The 20,946-nt window shown below is 42.6% G+C and overlaps 1 protein-coding gene across 3 annotated transcripts in view; it reads right to left on the reverse strand.

Annotated features, from left to right (window-relative positions):
* MROH1 (maestro heat like repeat family member 1) overlaps window positions 1–20,946 on the reverse strand; it is a 58,085-nt gene that overhangs the window by 13,703 nt on the left and 23,436 nt on the right. For 2 of the 3 annotated variants that reach the window (XM_085053912.1, XM_085053913.1), the window contains 13 exons: window positions 19,425–19,547; window positions 17,468–17,614; window positions 15,931–15,957; window positions 12,864–13,052; window positions 11,340–11,419; window positions 10,067–10,196; window positions 8,454–8,549; window positions 7,568–7,672; window positions 6,371–6,506; window positions 4,497–4,609; window positions 3,434–3,586; window positions 2,480–2,634; window positions 1,412–1,577 (listed from right to left, as the gene is read on the reverse strand). In XM_085053912.1, the coding sequence (XP_084910038.1) occupies window positions 1,412–1,577; window positions 2,480–2,634; window positions 3,434–3,586; window positions 4,497–4,609; window positions 6,371–6,506; window positions 7,568–7,672; window positions 8,454–8,549; window positions 10,067–10,196; window positions 11,340–11,419; window positions 12,864–13,052; window positions 15,931–15,957; window positions 17,468–17,614; window positions 19,425–19,547 (1,620 nt within the window). The remainder of the gene's footprint in view (window positions 1–1,411; window positions 1,578–2,479; window positions 2,635–3,433; window positions 3,587–4,496; window positions 4,610–6,370; window positions 6,507–7,567; window positions 7,673–8,453; window positions 8,550–10,066; window positions 10,197–11,339; window positions 11,420–12,863; window positions 13,053–15,930; window positions 15,958–17,467; window positions 17,615–19,424; window positions 19,548–20,946) is intronic. The other variant, XM_085053914.1, reaches the window with a different exon arrangement.

Here is a 20,946-nt window from a genome sequence, read left to right on the forward strand (position 1 = left end):
ATCCCCCGGGAAAAACACTCGGAAAAGGAGTTTTCCGCCCGGCCAGGCGGCCTGAGGTTAACCCCTGATGGAAATGACTGGGATTTGGTTTTTTCCCTGATTTTCTAGGAATTTTTCCCTGATTTCCGAGTTTTTCCAGACCCTAAAATCCGAATTTTCGGGGTGGGAATTGTTCCCTGATTCCCTAGGAATTATTCCCAAATTCCCAAGGTTTTCCAGACCCTAAACCCAAAGTGTGGGGTGGAAATTATTCCCTGATTCTCCAGGAATTATTCCCTGATGCCCAAGTTTTTCCAGACCCTAAAATCCGAATTGTGGGGTGGAATTAATCCCTAATTTTCCCTAGGAATTATTCCCTCATTCCCAAGGTTTTCCAGACCCTAAAATCCCAAAGTTTTTGGAGTTTTGGGGGTGGGAATTATTCCCTGATTTTCCCTAGAAATTATTTCCTGGTTCCCTCGGAATTTTTCCCTGATTTCTGAGGTTTTCCAGACCCTAAAATCTGAATTGAGGGGTGAGAATCATTCCCTGATTCCCCGGGAATTATTCCCACATTTTTTGGGAATGATTCCCTCATTCCCAAGGATTTCCAGACCCTAAACCCAAAGTGTGGGGTGGGAATCAATCCCAGATGTGATTCCCAAAGCTGGAATTTCCTGGGATAATTCAGGAATGTTTAGGGTGGGAATGAATCCCAGTCAGTGCTGAGGAGGAGGAAAAGGGAATTGGGATTTTTCCAGCTTTTTTCCAGTTGAAAATCTCCCAAGGCAGTTTGGGATTTTTTTATTTTCTTTTTTTGGGATTTGGATTGGCTGAAATGCAAATATTCCTTGGGAATGGAGAGCTGGAAATCCCAAAAATCCCAGAAATCCCATCCTTTGGATCTTATCCCATAAATCCCAGAAATCCCATAAAACCCCTAAATCCCACGAATCCCATCCCAACCCATCCCAAAATTCCCAAAATTCCATGAGGATTCTCCAGGATTTCCCCCCTTTTCCTGGATCCCAATGAACCTTCAAACTCTGGGAATTCCTTGGGAACTTTTTAGGAATTTAATGGGATTTTTTTAGAAATTCCTTGGGAATGCCATGGGAATTTTTAAGGAATTTTTTGGGATTTTTTGGGAATTCCTTGGGAACTTTTCAGGAATTTTGGAGATTTTTTTGGTGAATTCCTTGGGAATTTTTGGGGGAATTTTTTTGGGAATTCTTTGGGAATTTCTTGGGAATTTCTTGGGAATTTTTTGGGGAATCATTTGGGAATTCCTCAGGAATTTTTGGGGGAATTTTGGGCTATTTTCTTGGGAATTTTTTGGGGAATCTTTCGGGAATTTTTTTGGGAATTATTTTGGGAAATTCCCTGGGAATTTTTCCGTGGATTTTTGGGAATTTTTCCCAGGAATACTCACAGCCAGGCTGAGCGGTGTGGCAGTTCTCTCAGCAGCACTGCCCAGCAGGAAGGTTTTGCTCTCCCGGAAGGGAATTTCTCGACTTAACTTCTCCAGGAGATTCTCCAGGATTTGGGAAGTCAGAGAAGCTTCTGAGCCAAGAGATCTCCACATGGTGCGGGTGTGGCTGGGGGAGGAAAAAACGGGAATTTTGGGGGAAAAAATGGGAATTCTGGGGAAAAAATGGGAATTTTGGGGGAAAAAGTGGGAATAATGGGGAAAAAAAGAGATTTTTGGGGGAAAAAATAGGAATTTTTGGAAAAAATTGGGAACTTTGGGGGAAAAAAGTCAGGAACTTTGGGAATTCTTTTCCAGAAGATTCTCCAGGATTTGGGAAGTCAGAGAAGCTTCAGAGCTCAGAGATTGCCACATGGTGTGGGTGTGGCTGGGGGGGGAAAAACCAGGAATTTTGGAATTCTGGGGGGGGGAAAAGGGAATTTTGGGGAAAAAAAAGGGAATTTTGGGTATTCTGGGGGAAAAAATGGGATTTTGGGGATTCTGGGGAAAAAAATAAGAATTTTGAGAAAAAACAGGAATTTCAGGAATTCCAGGAAAAGGGAAAAAAATCAGGAATTTTGGGAATTCTGGGAAAGAAAAAAAAGGGAATTTTGGTAATTCTGGGAAAAGGGAAAAAAGGGAAATTCGGGAATAACAGCTGCATCCAGAGCAAAATTCCCAATTTTCTGGTGGGAAACAGCTGGAGAACTCCCTAAAGATCAACTCTCAATAGGAAATCCACATCTCTGGGAAAAGTGGTTTCTCCCACAGTGAAATTCCCAATTTTTTCATTAGAAAAATCCCTAAAAATCAACTCCTGAGAGAAATCAGAGCTCTGGGGAAAACCAGCTTCTCCCAAAGCAAAATTCCCAATTTTCTGCTTGGAAAAATCCCCAAAAATCAACTCTCAATAGGAAATCCACATCTCCAGGAGAAACAACTTCTCCCACAGCGAAATTCCCAATTTTCCACCCCAACAACCCCAAAAATTCCCTGAAATCCTCCCAAATCCAGGGATTTACACTTCCCAACCTGTCGAAGGGCAGGGAGTTCCCCAGCAGGGAGGAAACCACAATTTCGGGATGCTGCAGAGCCAGGAGCAGAACTGATTGCTGAAGGGATTTCCGGAGGTTTTCCGAATCCAACAATTCCAGCTTGGAGTGGATGACGCCCAGCAGGTCGGGAATCTGCGGGAAAAAATTGGGATTTTGGGAGTTTTTTTGGGATTTTGGGATTGAGGGAAGGAATTCTGGGGGGTTTGGGATTTGCTGGTTGGGAGATTCCTGGGAAAAAAGGGAACTGTGGGATGGTTGGAGTTGGAAAATCCCTGAGAGATCATTTGGATCTCAATCCTATCCCATGATTCCCATTATTCCCATTTCATTCCCATTATTCCCATTATTCCCATTCTCAGTCCTATAATTTCCATTATTCCCATCATTCTTATTATTCCCATTATTCCCATTCCCATCATTCCCATTCCCATTTCATTCCCATTATTCTTATTATTCCCATTCCCATTCCATGATTCCCATTATTCCCATTTCATTCCCATCATTCCCATTTCATTCCCACTCCATGCAGAACATTCCCAAAAAATCCTCCCTAAACCCTATGAATTTTTCTGGGATTTTTTCTGGAATTCCACCTTTTCCTGCCAGGATTCCATCCCAAAATTCCCTTCCCATCCCACCCCAAAATTCCCCTTTTAAAGCTCCAAATTTTGTGAATTTCCCCATGAATTTTTCCGGGAATTTCTCACTGAATTTCTCCAGGATTTTTTCCGGGATTTTTTTGGGAATTCCACCTTTTCCTGCAGGAATTCCACCCCAAAATTCCCATCCCATCCCATGCCAAAATTCCCAAAATTCTCCTTTTAAACCCCAAACTCTGGGAGTTTTTCCAGGAATTTCTCCGGGATTTTTTCCGGGATTTTTTCCTGGATTTTTTCTGGGACTTTTCCTGGGATTTTTTTGGGAATCCCACCTTTTCCTGCAGGATTCCCCCTCTCTCCCTCAGCAGGGAATTCAGGATCACGGCTGCAGCTCGGGAACAATTCCCATCCGGATCCTCCAGTCCTTCGAAGAGGGAGAAGAGGAAATTCGGGATTTGCTCCGGAGGAATTCGCTTCCCGATCACCTGGGGGTGGAAAAAAACAGGAAAAATGGGAATAAAAAATGGGAATAAAAATTGGGAAAAATCCTGGGATTGGGAATGGGATTGGGGATGAGAATGATGGGAAGAATAGGAATAATGGGAATTATGGGGAATAATGGGAATGGTGGGAATGGGACTATGGAAATAATGGGAATAATGGGAATGGAATGGGAATAATAGGAATAATGGGAATTATGGGGAATGATGGGAATGATAGAAATGATGGGAATTAATAATGGGAATATTGGGAATGAGGGGAATGATGGGAATGATGGGAAAATGGGAATGGGAATAATGGGAATTATTGGAATTATGGCAATTATGGGAATTATGGGAATGGAATGGGAAGAATGGGAATAATGGGAATGATGGGACTGATGGGAATGATGGGAATATGGGAATAAAGTGAATAATGGAAATGAGGATGGAATGGGAAAAATGGGAATTAATACTGGGAATAATGGAAATAATGCAATGGGAATAATGGGAATAGAATGGGAATGTTGGCAATCATGGGAATGGAATGGGAATGGGAATAATAGAAATAATGGGAATAATGGGAATAATGGGACTGGAATGGGAATGGACATTCCCAGAGGGATTGAATATTCCCACATGGCTTGGACATTCCAGGATCCCTGGGAATGTGGGATGAGGTTGGGAATTGCCTTGGGAAGATCCAGGAATGGCTGGGATTGGAGCTGAGCTTTCCCAGCCTTGGGAATTCCAGACATTCCCAGATGGAATTCTGGTGATTCCCATTCAGAATTCCAGCCATTCCCAATTCTGGTCATTCCCAGATGGAATTCCAGCCATTCCCAATTATAATTCCCACCATTCCCAATTCCAGCCATTCCCAATTGGAATTCCAGGATTCCCAGCTCTCTCTCACCGAGGCCATCCTGGTGCAGGTGTGGAAAAGGACGGAGAAATCTGGATTTTCCAGCTTTTCCTTGAGTGATTCCAACTCTTCCAGCAGCTCATCCCGGTGATCCCGGGAAAAACCTGGAATGGGGAGAGAATTCCTGGGATTTGACGCCGAAAATTTGGGGTTTTCCCAGTTTTTGGGGTGAATTCCTGAGGATGAAACCTTGGAAATCCCAGAATAGTTTGGTAAAGAAGAAAATCTTGGAATTCCAGGCTTGGAAAAACTCTTGGAAGTCAACAATTCCATCGTGATCCCAGAAAAAAATGGGAATTTGGGCAATTTTCCTGATTTTTTGGGGTGAATTCCTGAGGATGCAGCCTTGGATATCCTGGAATAGTTTGGGAAAGAAGAAAATCCTGGAATTTTGGGCTTGGAAAAACCCTTGGAGGTCACTGAGTCCATCCAGGCCACAGAATTCCAGATTTTTGGGAATTTCCCAGAAATTTTTGGGAAGGAAAGAGAAGAATCCAAGTGGAAAATCGGGAAAAATATCCCAAAATCCTGGAAAAAATGGGGAACTCCAAAAATCTGGAATTGGGGTGGAGATTGAACCCCAAAAACTCCTGGAATTCCATGGAATTCGGAAATTCCCGAATTGCGAAGGGCAGCAGCGACCTCTTGTGGAGAGTCGGAGAATTGCCGGAAAATATTCCTAAATCCCAAAAAACCCGAAAAAAACCAGAAAAAACCCGAAAAAGAACCCGAAAAAACCTGAAAGAAAACCTGAAAAAAACCTGAAAAAACCCCGAAATAGAACTGAAAAAAACCCTGAAAAAAAACCCTGAAAAAACCTGACAGAAAACCTGAAAAAAAAACCTGAAAAGAAAATGAAAAAAACTCTGAAAAAACCCAAAAAAACAGCCAAAAAAAAGCCTTTAAAAAACCCCAAAAAATCTGAAGAAAGCAAAAAAAAAAAAAAAATCCGAATGAAATGGAGGTGTGAGGCTGGGGTTGGAAAAGGGAATTTTCCCATTTTCCGGTGGGAAAAATCTGGAAAAAGTTCCCAAAAATTCAGAAAAATTCTCCAAAAATTCCCCAAAATTTCCCAAACGCCCCAAATTTCCCCAAGACCCAAAATTCCCAAAAATTCCCCCGAAAATTCCCAAAAAATCCCCCAAAAATTCCCAAAAATTCTCCCCGAAAAATCCCCAAAATTCCAAAAAAAAATTCCCAAAAATTCTCAAAAAATTCCCCTAAAATTCCTCAGAATCAAAAAAAATTCACCAAAAAAATCCCCAAAAACTTCCCAAAAAATCCCCAAAATTCTCAAAAACTCCCAAAAAATTCCCCAAAAATTCCCAAAATTTCCCCAAAAAATCCCCAAAATTCCCCAAAACTCCCACCTTGGTAGCAGAGCTGGATGTAGAGCAGGGAGCAAACGCAATCCAAAATTCCCAAAAATTCCCAAAAAAATTCCCCCAAAATTCCCAAAAAATCCCAAAAATTTCCCCAAAAATCCCCAAAAAAATTCCCAAAAAATCCCTGAAATCCCCAAAACTCCCACCTTGGTAGCAGAGCTGCATGTAGAGCATGAAGCAAACGCAATCCACAATTCCCAAAAATTCCAAAAAATTCCCAAAAAATTCCCAAAAAATAAAAAAAATTCCCCAAAATTCCCCCAAAAAATTCCCAAAAAATTCCCAAAATTCCCCAAAATTCCCTAAATCCCACCTTGGTAGCCGAGCTGGATGTAGAGCAGGGAGTGAATGCAATCCACAATTCCCAAAAATTCCCAAAAAATCTGCCAAAATTCCCAAAAAATTCCCAAAAAATCCCCCAAAAATTCCCAAAAAATCCCCAAAATTCCCAAAAAATTCCCAAAAATTCCCAAATCCCACCTTGGTATCCGAGCTGGATGTAGAGCAGGCAGCGAACGCACTCGACGGCGTCTCTGCGGATTTCGGGAATTCCGTCGGAGCAGCGAGGGGAGAGCAGAGCCAGCAGCAGGCTGAGCGTGTGGAACGGAGTCACGCTCTGGGAAAATTGGGAATTTTGGGATTGGTGGGATTGGTGGGAATGGAGGCTGAGCGTGTGGAACGGAGTCACGCTCTGGGAAAGGGGGAAATTGGGAATTTTGGGAATTTTGGGAATGGTGGGATTGGTGGGAATGAAGGCTGAGTGTGTGGAACGGAGTGACGCTCTGGGAAATGGGGGAAATTGGGAATTTTGGGAATGGGAATGGTGGGAATGAAGGGAATGATGGGATTGGGAATGATGGGAATATTGGGAATAACAGGAATATCGGGAATAATGGGAATAGGAAAAATTCCAGGTTTGGGGATTGAGATGGGAATGGGAATGAGAATAGGAATGGGAATAATGGGAAAAATTAAAAAATATGGAAATAATGGGGATGGGAATAATGGGAATGGAATGGGAATAATGGGAATAATGGGATGGAATGGGAAGGGAATTAGGAATGAGAATAATGAGAATAATGGGAAAAATGGGAATAATGGGAAAAATGGGAATAATGGGAATGATGGGAAAAATGGGAAAAATATGGGAAAAATGGGAAAAATGGGAATGATGGGAATAATGGGAATGATGGGAATGGGAATGGAGGTGGGAATTATGGGAATGGGAATTATAGGAATGATGGGAATAATGGAATAATAGGAATAGTGGGAAGAATGGGAATGGGAATGCAAATCAAACAGGAATGGGAATGGGAATAAATGGGAATAATGGGAATAATGGGAATAATGGGAATAATAGGAATGGGATGGGAGTAAGGGGAATGGGGATGGGAATGAGAACGAAGTGGGAATAATGGGAATAATGGAATTGGGATGGGATGGGAATAATGGGAATGGGGATAATGGGAATAATGGGAATAATGGGAATAATGGGAATAATGGGAATAATGGGAATAATGGGAATGGGATTGGAATGGGAATGGAATGGGAATGGGAATTGGGAATGGTACGGGAATGGGAATAATGGGAATGGAATTGGGAATGGATCCAATGGGAACAGGAGCAGCTCAGCCTCATTCCCGAGGCTCGGAATTTTGGGAATTCTCAGCCACTCACGCTGACTTGGAGCTTCTCCAGGTAGAACTGCAGCAGGGATTTGCTGACTGCCATCGCCCTCTGCCTCTCCTGCTCCCGCGGGGATTTGATCCAGGGCCCTAAATGCTGGGAACGGGGCGGAAAATCCGGGAATTCCGGGATGGAATGGGGATTCCAGCGGGGAATGGGAATTCCAGGCTGGGCTGCTCCTTCCAGGGGGAATATTCCCGAAATTCCCCCGGGATCATCTCCCTGATCCTGCTTTTCTCTGGGATGAGCTGCCTCAGCCACTCCTGGGAATCTCCCAATTCCCAATTCCCAATTCCCATTATTCTAATTCTTCCCATTCCCAATCCCATCCCCATTATTCCCATTATTCCAATTCTTCCCATTCCCATTGTTCCCATTATTCCTATTTTTCCCATTATTCCCATTCCATTCCCATTATTCCCATTATTCCCATTATTCCCATTATTCCCATTATTCCCATTATTCCCAATTCCCATTTGTATTCCCATTATTCCCATTCCCATTCCATCTCCATTCCCAATTCCCATCATTCCCATCATTCCCATTATTCCCATTCCCATCATTCCCATCTCCATTCCCATCTCCATTCCCAATTCCCATTATTCCCATTATTCCCAATTCCCATTCGTATCCCCAACATTCCCATCATTCCTATTCCCAATTCCCATTCTTCCTATTCTTCCCATTCCATTCCCATTACTCCCATTTTTCCCATTCTTCCTATGATTCCCATTCTTCCCATTACTCCCATTCCCATTATTCCCATTATCCCCATTATCCCCATTATTCCCATTATCCCCATTATTCCCAATTCTCAATCCCCACCCTCCCCACCATTCCCACCATCCCCACCATTCCCAAATCCCAAAAAACTCACGGCAAACACATCCTGCAGCCCGTGGGGCGTCAGTCGCCTCCGGAGGAGACTTTGGAGCAACTCAGTCAGAGCTGCCAGTGCATCCCGGAGCAAATCCTGGGAAAATCCCGGAATTTTGGGGTTGGAAAAACCCTTGGAATTCACCAAGTCCATCCAGGCCATGGAATTCCAGAAAAAAACCCTGGAAATTTGGGGTTTTTCCCAATTTTTGGGGTGAATTCCCATGGATGAGGCCTTGAAAATCCCGGGACGGTTTGGGAAAGAATTAAATCCTGGAATTCTGGGTTTGGAAAAATCCTTGGGAATCACTGAGACCATCCAGGCTGTGGAATCCCAGAAAAAAAAACCTGGAAATTTGGGCTTTTTCCCAGTTTTTGGGGTGAATTCCCATGGATGAGGCCTTGAAAATCCCAGGATGGTTTGGGAAAGAATAAAATCCTGGAATTCTGGGTTTGGAAAAACCCTTGGAAGTCATCAAGTCCATCATTATCCCAGGAAAAACAGGGAATTTGGGCTTTTTCCCAATTTTTGGGGTGAATTCCCATGGATGAGGCCTTGAGAAATCCCAGGATGGTTTGGAAAAGGATCCTAAGGAATAAAATCCCAGGAATTTCTGCTGGTTTTTGGGATGAATTCCCAAAAATTCCACGGAATTCTCACTTCCGGGAGTTTGTTTTTTTTTTTTGGGATAAACCTCCCAAAAGGACCCAAAACCCAGGAAAAAACAAGGAATTTTAATTCCCATTTTCCAGGCAGACGGAGCCAGAGCTGCCCCTCCCCCCCTCATTAGCATCTCATTAATTCCAGCCTCGGGAAGCTCCAGGGAAAAAATCTGGGAAGCAGCTGCTGGATTTTCGGGAAAAGGACTGGGAAACCCGAGGGGAGTTCTGGGAATTGGGTGGAAAATGGGGAATGGATGGAAAAACTGGAATGGGAATGATGGGAAAAATGGGAATAATGGGAATAATGGGAATAATGGGAATAATGGGAATGATGGGAACGATGGGAATAATGGGAATGTAAGGGGAATAATGGGAATAATTGGAATAATGGGAATGGAATAGGAAAAATGGGAATGGGAATGGAATGGGAATAATAGGAATAATGAGAATAATAGGAATAATGGGAATGGGATGGGAATAAAGGGAATAATGGAATAATGGGAATAATAGGAATGGGAATAATAGGAATAATGGGAATAATAGGGATAATGGGGAAAATTAGAATAATGGGAATTAAGGGAATAATGGGAATGGTGGGAATGATGGGAATAATAGGAATAATAGCAATATTGGGGAAAATGGGAATAATGGGAATAATGGGAATAATAGGAATGGGAATGATAGGAATGATGAGAATGGAAATGGGAAAAATGGGAAAAATGGGAATAATGGGAATAATGGAATAAAGGGAATAATAGGAATGGGAATGATGGGAATAACAGGAATAATAGGGATAATGGGGATGGAATAATGGGAATAAAGAGGAATAATGGGAAAAATGGGAATAATAGGAATGATGGGAATGATGGGAAGAATGAGAATGGAAATTCAGCCATTTCCCCCAAACCCTCCCAGAATTCCCATTTTCCCCAAATCCCACAGAATTCCCACCTGGCCAGCCTCGGCTCCAGGCTCTTCCCGGTTTTTCCCGGGGAATTCCGGCGGCAATCCCAGGACGCTGCCCAGCGCTGTGTCCAGCAGCTCCGTCCGCTCGGGGTCAGCCAGGGGAGGATCCAGGGCTCTGAGCTCGGAATTAGGGAAAATCCGGGAATTCTGCACGGGAAATCTGGGAATTCCAGCCGGGAAATCCAGGAATTCCAGCCGGGGAAATCTGGGAATTCCGGCCGGGAAATCCGGGAGTTCCAGCCGGGGAAATCTGGGAAATCTGGGAATTCCAGCCTGGAAAATCCAGGAAATCTGGGAATTCCAGCCTGGGAAATCTGGGAATTCCGGCTGGGAAATCCAGGAGTTCCAGCCTGGGAAATCTGGGAAATCCAGCCCGGGAAATCCAGGAAATCTGGGAATTCTGACCGGGAAATCCAGGAATTCCAGCCCAGAAAATCCGGGAAATCTGGGCATTCCGGCCAGAAAATCCAGGAATTCCAGCCCGGGAAATCTAGGAAATCCAGGAATTCCTGCCCGGGGAGTTCCAAGGTTGAAAAAAGGGGAGAATTCCTGGTAATTGTTAGGGATTTTGGGATGGAGTTGAGGGGAGATTTTGGGATTTGGGGATGCTGGGGAGCTGGAGGGGATGAGGAGAGGGAAAAGTGGGAAAAACAGGGAAAAGGAGGGAAAAGAGGGAAAAGAGAGGGAAAAGAGAAGGAAAATAAAGAGGGAAAAGGAGAAAAAGAGAAGGAAAAGAAAGGGGGGGAAGGAGGGAAAGAAGGAAAAAAGAAGGAAAAGAAGACGAAAAGGAGGGAAAGAAGGAAAAGAGAGGAAAAGAGAGGAAAAGAGAGGAAAAGAGAAGGAAAATAAAGGGAGAGAAAAGGAGGAAAAGAGAGGAGAAGAGAGGAAAAAAGGGGAAAAGGGAGAAGAGGAAAAGGAGGAAAAAGAGGGAAAAGGCTCTGGAGAAGGGAATGGGAATTTCCTGCCTGGGAAAAAATCCAAAAGCTCCAAACCTAATCCAAAAACATTCCCAAACTCCCAAATAATTCCAAATTCCAAATCTCAAATCCCAAATCCCAACCCATTCCCAAACCCCAAATCCCAAAGTCCCAAAAATAAAAAAAATTGAAAAAAAAAAATCCCCAAAAATCCCCAAAATCCCCAAAAGATCCCCCCAAAAATTAAAAAAAAAAAATCCCCAAAATTCCCAACCCCAAAATCCCAGCCCCGGAGAGGCTCCGGAATTCCCGGAATTCCCAGAATTAATTCCCAAGGATACACCAGGTGGGCGCAGGCGCTCAGCGCTCTCTGCCGCAGTCGATTCCGCAGAGATTCCGGAGGCTCTGAGCGCAGGAATTCCTGGGAAAACAGCCAGAATGGGAATGGTGGGAATGGTGGGAATGGTGGGAATGGTGGGAATGATGGGAATGGTGGGAATTCCCCTCTGGAATGATCCTGGGAAGATCTGCAGGGTGGGAATTCCCAGATATCTCCAGGTGGGAATTCCCAGATTTCCCAGGATTCCCAGAATTCCCACATTCCCTTCCCTCTGTCATTCCCAGACTCCCCATGGAAAATTCCCAGTGCTCCCAGTACTTCCAGTATCCCCCACTCCCCTCCCAGTCCCACCCAGTCCCTCCCAGTATCCTCCAGTATCCCCCAGGTCTCTCCCAGTGCCTCCCAGTGCCATCCCAGTATCCCCCAGTATTCCCAAGGACTCTCCCAGTCCATCCCAGTTCAATCCCAGTCTCTCCCAGTCCCCTCCAGTCCCTCCCAGTTCCTCCCAGTATCCCCCAGTATCCTTCCAGACTCCTCCAGTTTCCCTGAGGTCTCTCCCAGTACCCTCCCAGTACTTCCCAGTGCCTCCCAGTGCCATCCCAGTATCCCCCAGTATTCCCAAGGACTCTCCCAGTATCCCCCAATCCCCTCCCAGTATCCCCTGGCATCTCCCAGTTCCTCCCAGTATTCCCAGTTCCCCACAGGACTCTCCCAGTGCTGCACAGATCCTTCCCAGTCCCTCCCAGTATCCCCCAGTCTCTTCCAGGACCCTCCCAGTTCCTCCCAGTATCCCTGATGACTCTCCCAGTGCCTCCCAGTGCCCTCCAGGTCCCTCCCAGTATTCCCAAGGACTCTCCCAGTCCATCCCAGTTCAATCCCAGTCTCTCCCAGTCCCCTCCAGTCCCTCCCAGTTCCTCCCAGTATCCCCCAGTATCCCTCCAGACTCCCCCAGTATCCCCCAAGTCTCTCCCAGTACCCTCCCAGTACTTCCCAGTGCCTCCCAGTGCCATCCCAGTATCCCCCAGTATTCCCAAGGACTCTCCCAGTATCCCCCAATCCCCTCCCAGTATCCCCTGGCATCTCCCAGTCCCTCCCAGTACTTCCCAGTGTCCCCCACTCCCCTCCCAGTCCCTCCCAGTCCATCCCAGTCCCTCCCAGTACTTCCCAGTCCCCCCAATCCCCCCAGTCCCTGTTCCCAGTCCATCCCAGTTCCCCCCCAGTATCTCCCAGTCCCCTCCAGATCCCTCCCAGTTCCTCCCAGTGTCCCCCAGTATCCCTGAGAACTCTCCCAGTGCCCTCCTGGTCCCTCCCAGTCCCTCCCAGTATCCCCTGGTATCTCCCAGTCCCTCCCAGTCCCTCCCAGTCCAATCCCAGTCCATCCCAGTCCACCCAGTCCCTGTTCCCAGTCTCTCCCAGTCCATTCCCAGTCCATTCCCAGTCCCTCCCAGTCCAATCCCAGTTCCTCCCAGTATTCCCAGTCCCTCCCAGTCCCTCCCAGTCCCTCCCAGTATCCCCAGTTGCTCACCACCATGAGCGCCACCAGCTCAGCCTTCCGGGCGATGCCGACAGAATTCCCGGGAGGATTCCCGGGCTGAATCCCGGAATTCCCGGAATAATTCCCAGAATAAGAATTCCCGGAACAATTCCCGGAGCTGCCCAGGGCCTGGCTGATCATGGAGACGCTGCGGATCAGGCTGAGCTTCAGGGAAGTGTCCTGCGGGAAAATCGGGATCAGCGGGATCAGCGGGATAACCGGGATAATTGGGATCAGTGGGATCAGTGGGATTACAATAACCGGGATTGGGATCAGTGGGATTGGGATTGGGATAGGCAGGATCAGCAGGATCGGGAAACCGGGATTGGGATCAGCAGGATAACCGGATTTGGATCAGTGGGATTGGGATCGTCGGGATCAGGATTTGGATCATTGGGATCCCTGGGGTTAGGATCACCGGGATTGGGATGATTGGGATCTCTGGGATCACCAGCATTGGGATCTCCAGGATCAGAATCTCTGGGATCTCTGGGATCGGACATTGATTAGACATTGATGGGACATTGATCAGATATTGATTAGACATTGATTGGACATCAGTCAGATATTGATCAGACCTTGATCAGACATTGATTAGACATTGATCAGACATTCCCAGATCCAATTCTTCCCTCATTATTCCAATCAGATGAAAATCCAATAATCAATGGGTTGTCATCAATATCCATCAAAAATGATAAATTAATATTAATGTAATTAATGAGCATATGAATATTAATGTAATATTAATAACAAATTGATGGATTAATATGGATTTATATTGATACTAATGTAATTTATAGAAATAAAAATTAAATTAGTAGCATGTAATTTATATTACTAAAATAATTAATATTCATGGTAGGCAATAAATCAATGTAATGTAATTTATAATAATATTAATAAATAAATATTCATAACAGATCAGCAATTAGTAAACAGATCATTAGAACTACTCTAATTAATCGTATTAGCAATGATAATTAGTAGTTACTGATTACAGATCAACTTGTGCATATAATAATACTAAATTAAACTTAATTACAACAATTAAATTAAACATTATTAAATGTAATTCCTATTAAAAAACAATAAAACAACAATAAATCCTTGTTAATAAAATTATTCCGATTGGTGATATTATTAGTAGAAATTAATTAATAATTTACCTATATATGTTACTATCAGTATTATTATTTTATTTTTTATTAATATTAGCATTAATACTGTTTTATTTTTTAAAAAATTAATTGTTCACAGTTTAATAATCTTAATTATTAATTTACTTTTTAAATTTGCTTTTAATTTCTTCATTTGCTTACTTAATTTTTATTTATTTATCTAATTAAGAATTTAATATCAAATAATTGTAATTTTATTATTTTTAATCAATTATTCATTATTTTAATAATAACTTTAATACCTTGATTCAACTATTCATACAATTACTTATTTGTTATTCATTTATTTAAATTTTTAATAAAATTTAAAATTAAAATGTATTAACGATTGTATTTTAATTAACTCATTACAATTTTCAATTAAAAATTAATTAACCACCAACCATTCCCGCAGAATTCCAACCCCAAATTCCAACCCCAAATTCCAACCCCAATTCCCACCCGGAGCTCCCGGAAAGCCTGGAATGAGGCAGCAGATCCCAACAGAATTCAGGAATTCCCGGAATTCCAGCAGAATCCTGGAAAAATCCAGGAATCTTTGCCCAAATCCAGGAATCCCCGGAATTCCAGCAGGAAAAAAATCTGGAAATTCCTGGCCAAATCTGAAAATTCCCGGAATTCCAGCAGAAAAAAAATCAGTGAATTCCTGGAATTCCAGCAGAATCCCAAAAAATATGGGAATCTTTGCCAAATCTGGGAATTCCTGGAATTCCAGCAGAAAAAAATCTGGGAATTCCTATAAAAGTTCCGGGAATTCCGGTGAAGCCGTTAGTGGCAGAGAGGAAGAGGAGTTAGTGAAGCCCAAGGGAAAAATTCCATGGAAAAACTTGGGAATTCCCCAAATCCCAAAATGGGGAAAAACTCGGGATTCATCCCAAAAAGGATGGATTTTGGGAATTCCGGGATGGGAGGGAAGAGCTCGGGTTTGGCGGGAAGGAGAATTCCAACGGATCCGAGATCCTTCGGGAAGCTCGGGAATTCCGGGGGATCTTACGGAATTCTGGGATCAGAGAATTCCGGAATTATGGAATTTGGGAATTCCGGGATAATGGAGTGACAGAATTATGGAATCGTGGGATCCTGGAATGATGGAATCATGGGATTCCAGAATTTATGGAATTACAGAATTCCGGGATTGTGGAATTCTGGGATCAGAGAATGAGGAGATTTTGGAATTATGGGATTGTGGGAATTACAGAATTGTGGAATTGTGGAATTCTGGAATTCCAAAATTATGGGATTGTGGAAGGATGGAAATCCAGGATTATGGAATTATGGAATTCCGGGATCACAGAATTCTGGGATGGTGGGAAATATAGAATTATGGAATTTCCTGGAATCATGGAATTCTGGGATTATGGAATTCTGGGATTGTGGAATTCTGGGATCACAGAATGACAAAATTACGGAATTCTGGGATGACAGAATTATGGGATTGTGGGAAATACAGAATTATGGAATTACAGGATAATGGAATTCTGGAATTCTGGACTTTCAGGATTATGGAATTCTGGAATCATGGGATCATGGAATTCCGGGATTGTGGAATTCTGGGATCACAGAATGAGGAGATTTTGGAAATGCAGAATTCTGGAATAACGGGATAACGGAATTATGGAATTTCATGGAATCATGGAATTTCGGGATCCCAGAATTAAAAAATCATGGAATTCTGGGATCACGGAATTCCAGCATTATGGAATTCTGGGATCATTCCAGCTGGAATCTCCAAGCCACCTTTTCCCATCCCTTTTTCCCGGGAATTCCGGCGTTTCCTCCGGAAGCAATTCCAGCCCGGAAAAGCTCAGGAATGAGGAGCGAAAGGCAGAAAGAGAGGGAAAAAAATTCCAAAGCCAATCCCAGAAAAAATTCCCTACCTTGGTCTCTACTTTTATCCCCAGAACCTGAACGGGCGGAAAAACAGAATTCCCATCAGGAAAATCCCAAAATTCCAGAGGGAAAAGCCGAAATTCCGGCAGGAAAAACTGAAATTCTGGTGGGAAAAAAAACTGAACTCCATCAGGAAAAACAAAAATTCCATCAGGAAAAATGGAAATTTTACCAGGAAAAGGAAAATTCCACCAGGAAAACCCAAATTCCGGCAGGAAAAATAAAATTCCATCAGGAAAAATGAAATCCCGTTTGGAAAAAAACCAAATTCCAGCAGGAAAAAAGCCAAAATCTCATTAGGAAAACCAAAATTCCACAGGGGAAAAAACCTCCCAAAATTCCATGGAGAAAACCCAAATCCCAGCGGGAAAAAATGAAATTCCAATGGAAAACCCAAATTCCCATTGGGAAAACCAAAATTCCATCCGAAAAAACCCAAAATCCCAGCAGAACAAAATGAAATTCCATTGGGAAAACCATGAAACCTGGGAAAATCTGGGAAAAATCAGGGAAAATTCTGGGAGAAATATGGGAAAAATCCAGGAAAAATCCAGGAAAAAAATGGGAGAAATCTGGGAAAAAACTGGGAAGAATCTGGAAAAATCCAGGAAAAATCTGCCAAAAAAAAAAAAAAAAAAAAAAAAAAACTGGGAAAAAAATATGAAAAAATCTGAAGAGATTCCTGGAAAAAAACTGGCAAAAATCTGGAAAAATGCAGGAAAAATGCAGGAAAAATGCAGAAAAAGTTCGGGGAAAAATGCAGGAAAAATCTGAAAAAATCTGGGAAAAACCCGAGGAAAAAATCTGGGAAAAAAGTGGGAAAAATCAAAGAAAAAACTGGGAAAATCTGGGGAAACTCTGGGAAAAATCCCAGGAAAAATCTAGGAAAAAAGTGGGAAAAATCCAAGAAAAATCCAGGAAAATCGGGGGGAAATCTAGAAAAATGTGGGAAAAAACTGGGAAAAATCTGGGAAAAATCTGGGAAAAGTTCCAGGAAAAGTCCAGAAAACTCTGGGAAAAATACAGGAAAATTCCAGGAAAAAAGTGGGAAAAATCAAAGAAAAAACAGGAAAAATCCAGGAAAAAAATCCACAAAAATCAGGGGGAAATGCAAAAAAAATACGGGAAAAAACAGGGGAAATGCAGGAAAAAATCTGGGAAAAATCCAGGAAAAATCTGGAAAAATCAGGGAAAAACCTGAGGAAAAAAAAGGGAAAAGTCAAACAAAAAACTTGGAAAATCTGGGAAAGCTTTGGGAAAAATCCCAGGAAAAATCTTGGAAAAAAGTGGGAACAATCGGAGAAAAAACTGGGAAAATCCCAGAAAATGAGCTGAAATAATGCGGGAAAAACATGGGAAAAATCCAAGAAATGTGAGAAAAATCCATGAAAAATCCAGGAAAATTGGTCAAAAATCAGGGAAAATCCATGAAAAATCCAGGAAAATCAGGGAAAAATGGGGAAAAAATCCAGGAAAACCCGGGAAAATCCCAAAAAAAATGCGGGAAAGGAATTCCAGGCTCACCTTGGTGTGGAAGTGCTGCAGGAGGTTTTTCAGGATGTGAGATTCCAGCTGGGAATGAAGCAATTCCCGAGGAGCTGCTTGAGCCACTCGACCCCAGCAGAGAACCAAACAGCTCCTGGTTTTCTCCAGCTCTGACTCGCTCCTTTCCTGCGGAAAAAAATGGGAATTCCAGCGGGAAAAATGGGAATTCCAGCGGGAAAAATAAAATCCTGGAGGGAAAAGTGAAAATTCCAGCAGGAAAACCCAAATTCTGGCAGGAAAAATGGAATTTCCTGGCAGGAAAATCCAAAATTCCCTGGGAAAAATTGGAATTCTGGTGGGAAAAGTGGGAATTCTGGCGGGAAAAATGGGAATTCCAGCGGGAAAAATAAAATCCTGGAGGCAAAAGGCAAAATTCTAGAGGGAAAAGGGAAAATTCCAGCGGGAAAACTCAAATTTTGGCAGGAAAAATGGAATTTCCCGCCAGGAAAACTCAAATTCTGGTGTGAAAATCCAAAATTCCCTTGGGAAAAATTGGAATTCCAACAGGAAAAATGTGAATTCCAGAGAATTTGAGAAAACTGGAAATTCTGGGAATTCTGGAGAATCTGGGAAATTGGGGAAATTTGGGAAATCTGGGGATTTGGGGAATTCTGGGAATTAATCCAGGAATTCTGGGAGTTCTGGGAATTAATCTGGGAAATTTGGGAAATCTGGGAAATCTGGGGAATTCCGGGAACGCCGGGAAGGATGGGAAAAGGGTTGTCGGGGTTTTTGGGGAATTTCTGAGGAATTAGGAGCTTTTAAAGGGATTTTTTCCCCCCAAGGAATTCCAGGATTTCAGGCAGGTTTTCCGTGGATGTGGAAAAATGGGAATTCTGGGAATTCTGGGGAAAGGGAGACGTGGAGGATTCCATTGGCTTCTCCTGGTGGGATTTCTTTGGAATGTTGGGATTTTGGAGGGGATTTCGCAGAATTCCGGGATTGTTTCAATGGGATTCCCACGGAATTGTGGGATTTTAATAGGAATTCCTGGGAATTCTGGGATTTTTAGCAGGATTCCCACAGAATTCCGTGATTTTAGCAGCGATTCCTTGGAATTGTGCGACTGATTTTAGTAGGAATTCCAGGATTTCCTCAGGATTCCCACAGAATTCCAGGATTTTAACAGGATTCTCCCAGAATTTCCTTACTTCAGCCAGGATTCCATGGAACTCCAGGATTTTAGCAGGAATTCGACGGAATTCCATGATTTTAATTGGGATTCCAGGGAATTCCGGGATTTCAGTAGGATTGCTGTGGAATTCCAGGATTTTTCACAGGGTTCCCTGGAATACCATGATTTTAAATAGAATTCCCATGGAATTCCAGGGTTTTCCCACAGAATTCCAGGATTTTAGTAGGATTCCCATGGAATTCCCTGATTTTAGTCAGATTTCCCATGGAATTCCCTGATTTCAAGTGGAATCCCATGGAATTCCAGGATTCCCTCATTTTTTCCCCCATTTTTTGCCCATTTTCTTCCTATTTTCCCCCCACTTTTCCCATTTTTTCCCCTGTTTTCCCCATTTTTTCCCCATTATTTTCCCCATTTTTTCCCTTATTTTTCCCATTTTCCCCATTTTTTCCCATTATTTTCCCCATTTTCTCCCCATTTTTCCTCCATTTCCCCCATTTCCCCCATTTTTCCCCTTATTTTTCCCATTTTTTCCCACTATTTTTCTCATTATTTTCCCCTTATTTTCCCCATTTCCCCTTTTTCCCCATTTTTCCCCATTTTTTCCCATTTTTTCCCACTATTTTTCCCATTATTTTCCCCATTTCCCCATTTTCCCCATTTTTTCCCATTTTTTCCCCATTTCCCCATCCACCCCCCGAGCTCAAACCCCACCTGCATCCCTCCAATCCCAGATTTCTCCAGGATTTTCCCCTCAGCAATTCCCTGGGAATTCCCAAAATTCCAGGTGAAAATTCCCACCTTGAAGATGCTGAACAATCCCAGGGATTTCTTGAAAACATCAGATTTGACGAATTCCTCCAGTTTTTCCAAGGTTTCCTCCAGGTGACTCCCGGCGCAGATCCCCAGGCAGGAAGCCAAACCCTGTGGGAATTCCGGGAATTCAATCCTCTTGGATTTCTGGGATCGAATTCCCAAAAAATCTAAAAAAAATTCCCAAAGAATCTCCAGAAAATTCCCCAAAAAATCGCAAAAAAATCCCCAAAAATCTCCAGAAAAAACTCAATAAAATTAAAAAAAAAATCCCCAAAAATCTCCAAAAAATTCCCCAAAAGTCTCCAAAAAAGTCCCCAAAAATCTTAAAAAAATCTGCAAAAAATTCTCAAAAAATTCTCAAAAAATCTCAAAAATATCCAAAAGATTCCCCAAAAATTAAAAAAAATTTTAAAAATTCCAAAATCTAAAAAATTCCCCAAAAATCCCAAAAAAATTCCCAAAAATCCCAAAAATCACAAAAATTCCACCAAAATTCTACAAAAATTCCCAAAAAATTTACAAAAATCTCAAAAAAAATTCCCAAAAATCCCCCAAAAATCTGCAAAAAATTCCCCAAAAATCTCAAAAAAATTCCCAAAATACCCCCAAAAAATCTCCAAAAAATAAAAATCACAAAAATTCCAAAAATCCCAAAAAATCTGCAAAAAAAATCCCAAAAATCTCAAAAAAATTCCCAAAAAATTCCAAAAAAATTCCCAAAAAATCTCAAAAAAATCCGAAAAAACCTCAAAAGAAATTCCCAAAAATCTCAAAAAAATTCCCCAAAATTTTCATCCTGGGGAGACACAGGGATGGAATTCCCAAAAAAAATCCTCCATCCTTGGGAATGTCTGAGGAAAAGCTTGGGAATCCCAGGATGGTGGGAATTCAGTGGATGGAATTCCGTGGGATTCAAGGGCTCTTAAACCAACCCCAAATTCCAGGGTTTTTGTGGGATTTCCCTGGAATTCCATGGATTTAGCCAGAATTCCACAGAATTCCATGGTTTTTAGAAGGAGTTTCCCACGGAATTCCATGATTTTAACCTGAATTCTCCTGGAATTCCATGATTTTAGTAAAGATTCCCTGATTTCAGTGAGGATTCCAAGGAATTCCAGGATTTTATTTTGGGGCTCCGTGGAATTCCAGGATTTCAGTCAGGATTCTCCGGAATTCCATGGTTTTAGCAGGAATTCCTTGGCATTCCATGATTCCAGCAGGAATTCTCTGGAATTCCAGGATTTTCAATAGGATCCCAGGAATTTCCCATGATTTCGATCGAGGCTCCAGAGAATTCCACGATTTTAGTCAAATCCCACAGAATTCCATGATTTTAGTAGAAATTCTCCAGAATTCCAGGATTTCGGTCAGGATTTCCACAGAATTCCTTGATTTTCACCAGGAAATCCCACAGAATTCCACGATTTCAGCGGAAATTCTCTGGAATTCCAGGATTTCAGCCAGGATTTCCACAGAATTCCATGATTCCCACGATTTTAGCAGAAAT

The sequence above is a fragment of the Lichenostomus cassidix genome, chromosome 2 (assembly GCF_008360975.1).
Source record: "Lichenostomus cassidix isolate B80296 chromosome 2, HeHo_3.0, whole genome shotgun sequence".
Classification (NCBI taxonomy): Eukaryota; Metazoa; Chordata; class Aves; order Passeriformes; family Meliphagidae; genus Lichenostomus; species Lichenostomus cassidix.